The sequence below is a fragment of the Staurois parvus genome, unplaced genomic scaffold (assembly GCF_062004578.1).
Source record: "Staurois parvus isolate SC_StPar_1 unplaced genomic scaffold, SC_StPar_1.0 ptg000056l, whole genome shotgun sequence".
Classification (NCBI taxonomy): Eukaryota; Metazoa; Chordata; class Amphibia; order Anura; family Ranidae; genus Staurois; species Staurois parvus.
Window position 1 is genome coordinate 13861482 of NW_028317852.1, and position 6638 is coordinate 13868119.

General features: G+C 39.7%; 1 protein-coding gene across 1 annotated transcript; it reads left to right on the forward strand.

Annotated features, from left to right (window-relative positions):
• The first annotated feature begins 3495 nt into the window (after positions 1-3495).
• On the forward strand, positions 3496-6012 carry LOC149470002 (olfactory receptor class A-like protein 1). Its single transcript, XM_089668370.1, has one exon. The coding sequence runs from the start codon at positions 3496-3498 to the stop codon at positions 4456-4458; it is 963 nt and encodes a 320-aa protein (XP_089524496.1). The 3' UTR covers positions 4459-6012.
• The last annotated feature ends 626 nt before the right edge of the window (positions 6013-6638 follow it).

Here is a 6638-nt window from a genome sequence, read left to right on the forward strand (position 1 = left end):
GCCAAAACTCCACTTGTGTGGATTTTCAGTGCGTTTTCCAGTTTGCAGAAATGCACTATAGTCCATTTAACATGATTTCCTATGGACCTAGTTCACATCTGTGCATTTTGAGCCAGTGCATTTTTTGGAATGGGTCAGGGACTTTTTTTCCTACAGCAGATTGCGTTTTGCCTGCAATAGACTGCAATGGACCTGAACCAAAAACACAAGTTTTGCATTTTTAATGCATTTTGCCTTTTTTTTGCCAATAGGAAAGTACTGACTTTGATGCCACTTTGATGCATCTTTGGATGGGCGTGGCTTTGATGAGACTTTGGATGGGTACAACTTTGATGCAACTTTTTCTTTTGCTAATAGGAAAATATAACAGTTTTGTTCATGTAGTGCAACTTTGCTGCAACTTTACACTCTATGGCCCTCAAGTAGCATCAAAGTAGCATTAAAGTCACATCAAAGTAGTGCAGAAACCTTTATGTGTCCAAAGTCGCACGTTAAAGTTAGGGTTAGGGGTTGGGTTAACCCTAGACCTAGCCCTTGACCCTACTGTTCCTGCAATACCTTGATGTGATCTTGATGCTACTTTTGATACTCTGAGGAAGGGAGTTCATCTCCTAAAACACGTCCCAATTGGGCAGTACCTAGGACAGGACCCCATTGACTGGGACTGAAAGATCTAGTTCTCTGTCTGTTTTTATGGTTGGCTTGTGATAATACGGTAATGCATGATGAGAGTGCGCCCTCTTGCGTTTTTTTTTGACAGTTCCTATATTCCCCAATCTGTGGAGGGCTGCACCTTATCAAGTGACAGATACGGCGTGGAATTGTGAAGCACCAAGATTTGAGCGCCGTTGGGTTTGGCAACATTTGATCTACTTTGATTCTACTTGAGTGCTAGAGTGTAAATTTCATCAAAGTTGCATCAAAGTTGACTACATGAATAGAACATGAATACTTTCCTATTAGCAAATTAAAAAAGTCACATCAAAGTCACATCAAAGTCACACCAATCCAAAGTCGCAACCATCCAAAGTCACATCAAAGTCACACCAATCCAAAGTCGCAACCATCCAAAGTCACATCAAAGTTGCATTCAATTTGCATCAAAGTCGCACCCACCCAAAGTTGAAACAAAGTCACACCCATGCAACGTTGCACCAAAGCCAGTACTTTCCTACTGGCAAAAAAATGCAAACTGCATCAAAAACGTGTTCAAAAATGCAAACCGCATCAAAAAATGCACCTTGAAATCACACATTCTGCAATCTGCATAGATGTGAACCTAGCCTAAAATAATCAAACTACACAATGGGTGAGGCTTATCCTAATGGGAGCATTTATTCAGGTGTAATTCAATCTCTAAACACACCTTTCCATACAGGCACATCAAAGTTAGCAAGGGCTAACATATAAACACTTCAAGCTAATATACCTTCTTTCTGTGGGTTCGGTTTTAGAATTAACTATATATGGGACATTTCTCTAACACAGGATCCCACAATGGTAAACAAGGTGTGCAGCACAGTCCTCACTAAAGGGTTAAAGTAGTTACCCTTTAAGGTGATGAGGTTTCTCCTCCTCCACCTCTGCCTATCTTTGCTACTTTTCACCCACCTACTGTTCTACTGTTGTGGTGTGTGAAGAAAGTGCTGCTATCTTGGGTTTCAGCTCTCAGATGGCTTAGTGGATGATGTCTTTATTTAGTGTAGCAATGGAGACTCACAGGTATTCCAGGAAAGCTTCCAGACAGGTCTATTGATAAACAAAGTAATTGTGTACATTGACATATTAACTGATTCCCGACCACCCTATAGCAGAACTACTGCTACAGGGTGACAGGGCTGCGCAAAATAATGTATATATATGTGATTTTGTACTTCCGGGTAGTAGGCGCATGGGAGCCCTACCCACACCACTATTGGCGGCTTCAGCTGATGATCACTGAATCCTGGCTGGTAAACCATACAGATCTCTGCCCTGTCAGCTCCAGCACGCTGCTTTGTATAGCTCTGCCCAGTGCCATTAGTACCGTGGCAGTTCTTTTTATTAGCACTGATCACTGTATTAGTGTCACTCGGGATGTCAGTGACAGTTAGTCAGTTCCCCCCCCAGTGTCAGAATGCCCACCACAAACCCCACAGTCCCTCTTTAAGTCACTGATCTCCGCCATTACTAGTATAAAAAAAAATCCAGTATACTCTATATACCGCCATTTGTAAACCAATTAATTTACATATATTTGGATTTTTTTTAGCAAAGACATGTACCAGGGGGAAGGCTTTGGGACTGTCAGTCACCGGGCACCGGATGGTAATTACCCCCTGGCTTCCGGTGATTACCGAGCATCTCTGATGGGGAGTTTGTTGTTTGCTAACAGTTCTCCTCCCTGTCAGCTCGAGCACACTGCTTTGGATGGCTGTGCACACTGGCACGGCCCCCTAGTAAAACACTCCCTGCACACAGTTAACCCTTTGATCGTCCCTCATGTTAACCCCTTTCTTCCCAGTGCCATTAGTACAGTGTCAGTGCTTTTTCTAGCCTTGATCACTGTATTGGTGTCACTGGGGATGTCAGTGACACCAAATCAATTTCCCCCAGTGTTAGAATATCCGCTGCAGTACTACTATAAGTCGCTGATTGCCGCCATTACTAGTAAAAAAAAAAATTCCAGTATCTATACCATCATTTGTAAACTCTATAACTTTCACGTAAACCAATTCATTTACACGTATTGGGATTTCTTTTTAGCAAAGACGTCGCAGAATACATTTTGGCCTAAATTTATGATGAAATGTGATTTTTAAAATTTTTTTACTGGATATGTTTTATAGCAAAAAGTAAAAAATACAGTTTTTTTTGTCGGACTTTTTTTGTTTATAGCACAAAATATAAAAAATGCACAGGTAATCAAATACCACCGAAAGAAAGCTCCACTTATATTTCATTTTGGTGCAATGTTGCATGACTGCACAATTGAACGCAGCGCCATATTCCAAAAAATGGCCTGGTCAGGAAGGGGGGTAAATCCTCTGGAGGGCAAGTGGTTCATCAATGGCTTGTTAATAAACAGAGCCATGTTATCACCATTTTAATGTTGATATGGCAACCCCATGGCTTTTTTGATAAAGCCACATCACACTGTAAAAAAGTGTGACGTGTCTTTGGTTATCAAGACAGAAATTTCATACTGTGCCAGGATTTGATGTGGCTTGGTTTATTTTTGTTTTAAGCCAATTACACCTAGCAGTGGCACATAACTAAGTTTGATGACATTTTAGCAAAGGCATAATTGCTGTTTTTGCAAACCCACCTCCCAGCTCATCTGTATGCAGTATTTCCCATAGATATTAAAGCCAATGGGCATGCAAGAAACATTTTTTTTTAATGAAAAAAACTTTATTCAGCATTCAATTGGTAAAGTTGTAAAGAAATTGTCAACAATTGATGTTCTCATAATGTAACCTCATATAATTTATGTGTTATGTTTCAATTTTAGGAATGGATTTCGAGCTACGCTTAATTTTTAAAGCAATTGGCTTCTTCACCTTGATTGCAGTAGGAGTTCCAAGCAATGTAATCATTTTAGCAGTTTTTGTACACATCAGAGTTAGAGAAAAGAAGCTTCTACCATCAAATGCCATTCTAACCAAGTTGGCTTTGGTCAATTTGTTTGTTATATTTTCCAAAGGTTTTCCTCAAGCCATTCATGCCATAGGAGTTCGGAACATTTTAAATGACAGTGAGTGTAAAGTCGTTTCTTTCACATATAGAATTTGTAGGGGCATGACCATATGTGTTACTTGCCTGCTGAGCTGCAATCAGTGTATTATATTAGCCCCTCCTTTAAAGACATGGCTCTTCTTAAAACAGAAAATTCCACCAAACATACCCTGGATTATGGTGTTGCTTTGGTGCATCAACTGTGCAATCTATCCATCTTGTTTTCTCCATGTTAAAGCCATAGGCAATTATACCACATCTGTATATACTCTTCACTTGGAATTCTGCAAACATGACTTTAGGAATTTTGCCATTTATGTTGCCAATGGTATAGCTATTGCACTACGTGATTTCTTCTTTGTAGGTACTATGACTATAGCGAGTTGTTACATTGTATTCATGCTTTATCGACATGGGAAGCAGGTTAAAGGTATACGAAGTTCAGACAAAAATTCTGGCAAAACCGCTGAATATAAGGCCTCACAAGCAGTGGTACTCCTTGTTTCAATTTACGTGGCACTTTTTGGTATAGACAGCTGCATCTGGATTTACACTTTAACAGCATCAAGCATTTCTCCAGCTATTTCAGATGCTAGGGTGTTCTTTGGTACCCTATATGCTGCTCTGAGTCCTATTGTGGTTATAAAAACTAACAAAAAAATAAAAACAATGCTAATGTGTCATTCCAATAAAAATCTACTGTCCCAATCTGATTCAAACAGCAATGATAACTCAGCATAGCAGTTCGAATTTTGAAATCAACCAAAAGTAACTACAACAGTTTCAAGTAAGTGACTGACATAAGTGGCATGCAGTTGGGAAATGCTAAACCAGTGCTTCAGCAAATATTGCTCTGGTGATAACTATAGTCATTCACAGTATAATCTCAACATGATCAGTTACTTAATGAAACCTTTGTCTTGGATTGTAGTACATACTTGGTGATAGAAGCTGAAATGTTCATTCTAATGTGTTTGTAGGGCTCCTCCTTGAACAGTGCCCTCTTTTATTTGTGGAAACCTTTCTTTACACTAACGCAGTATCTTCTATATTCAGAGAAGTTTCAGTATCACTAAGAGAATAATGGCAAAATCACAGTGATACCAGGAGTTGGATAACAATATTTTTTCAATCTTTAAGTCTTAATATACCACTCTCACTTTTTTATCCTTAGGTCTGCTTGGAGCTCCTGATATGTACATTGGGAAATTGCACTTCTGACTCCCTGCTGCATTGAAGTGGCATCTATGAAGGACACCAGTTTTGGTGATGTGCCTGTGCCTACCTGACTTTGCTGTGGTATTCCCAAAAGCACAGTGATGACCTTTGTGTTGTACTTTATGAATGGCACAGCAGAACAAGAAGGACTGAGGTACAACACCAGGACTGGTGTCGTTCATGAATTGAAACCCTTTTCAGATTATCAAACTAGCAACTGTGAAAAAAAATCATAAAAGTTATGCGTTATATAGGACTTATAAAATAGTGCACAGTGGAATTCAAAAACCATACTGTTCAAAAATAGTGCTAATAGATAAATGAATACAACTGCATTGCAAATATGTAATGTGTAAATGGGTTCAATAACGTGCACAAAGCTCATTCAATTATTTCATACCAAAGTGCTCTGATAACATTATAATTTTTAGTCTTCACGTGTCTTGTCCTTGGTTGACTTCATCAGGATGCGCAATGGATAGAGCTATTCATGGTGCAATTCAAAAACCATTCTGTGCAAAAATAGTGCTAAAAAATGAATGAATAAATCTTTGGTGCAAGCATGCAGCATGTGATCATTCAGTTCAATAAAGTGTACAACGTTCATTTCAATACTTCACCTCAAAGTGCTCTGAAAAAACTATGATTTTCCTAGATTGTAAGCTCTAACGAGCAGGGCCCTCTGTTTCCTCTTGTACCAAATTGTATTGTAACTGTAATGACTACCTTCATTTTGTAAAGCACTAAGCAAACTGTTGGCGCTATATAAATCCTGTATAATAATAATTTTCAATTTTCAAACATTTCATTTTTGGTTGAGTTCATCAGGAATAGGGCTGCTACTGATGAAGTCAAATAATGAGGAATTGCATTGGACAGAGCAACACACAATGACATCATCATGTTCTTGAGGGGGAGGTGCACACACACTCTGGAAAGATCTACAGCGAGTGGTGTCCTGTTCCCAATGTCAGCCTATGCTGTCATATCATCAGTACTGAATGAGGCACTGCTGCTCTGAGTGCTTTTATGCTTTTTACTTGATACTAATCACAATAAACTGTGTTACCTCATTAATTGCTTCTGTTTCTGCCTAATTGTATAGTACATAAAATCATGTTCCCCAAAACTTGCACCCAGAGATACCAAGAGGAGTGAACCTAAGCTTTTTTTAAACAAGTTTTATACAGCTAGTAACATCAATTTGGTGAGATTGTTTCTGTTGGGGAGGTCTCTGTTGGAGGAAAAGGGTGTTGTCTGCCTATAAATTACCTAATATTCTTAACCTCCCTGGCGGTATTCCAGAGTGTAGCTCGGGGTAAAGTTTCAGTACCACAAGCGGTAACCCCGAGCTACACTCGGGCTTACCATGCGGCGCTGCTCAGGGATTCCCTGCAGCGCTTACCTTGTCCTTCGCTCCTGCCCCTGCAGTTTCCCCGGCCATCTCCTCCAGCCGATACCAGCATCCGGCTTCCGTGTTCTGGTCCCTTCGAGCTTCGGGACGTATGGGACATACGGGGGCCGGAACCAGCGGCAAATTAAAATTTTTTAAAAACTGTCATTTTCTAATAAATGAATATTACATAGTAAAACATTACTGTTTCAAAGCATTTCACATATATTTTGGCCCTAGTGCTTTGTCCTGTGCCCTGCCTGCATTTTTACTGTTCTTTCTGCCTGGAAACTTAGAAAAGTCCATGGCG

Excerpts from the sequence above, each read along its gene's own strand:
- LOC149470002 (XM_089668370.1), top strand. The coding sequence starts at position 3,496 with ATGGATTTCGAGCTACGCTTAATTTTTAAAGCAATTGGCTTCTTCACC.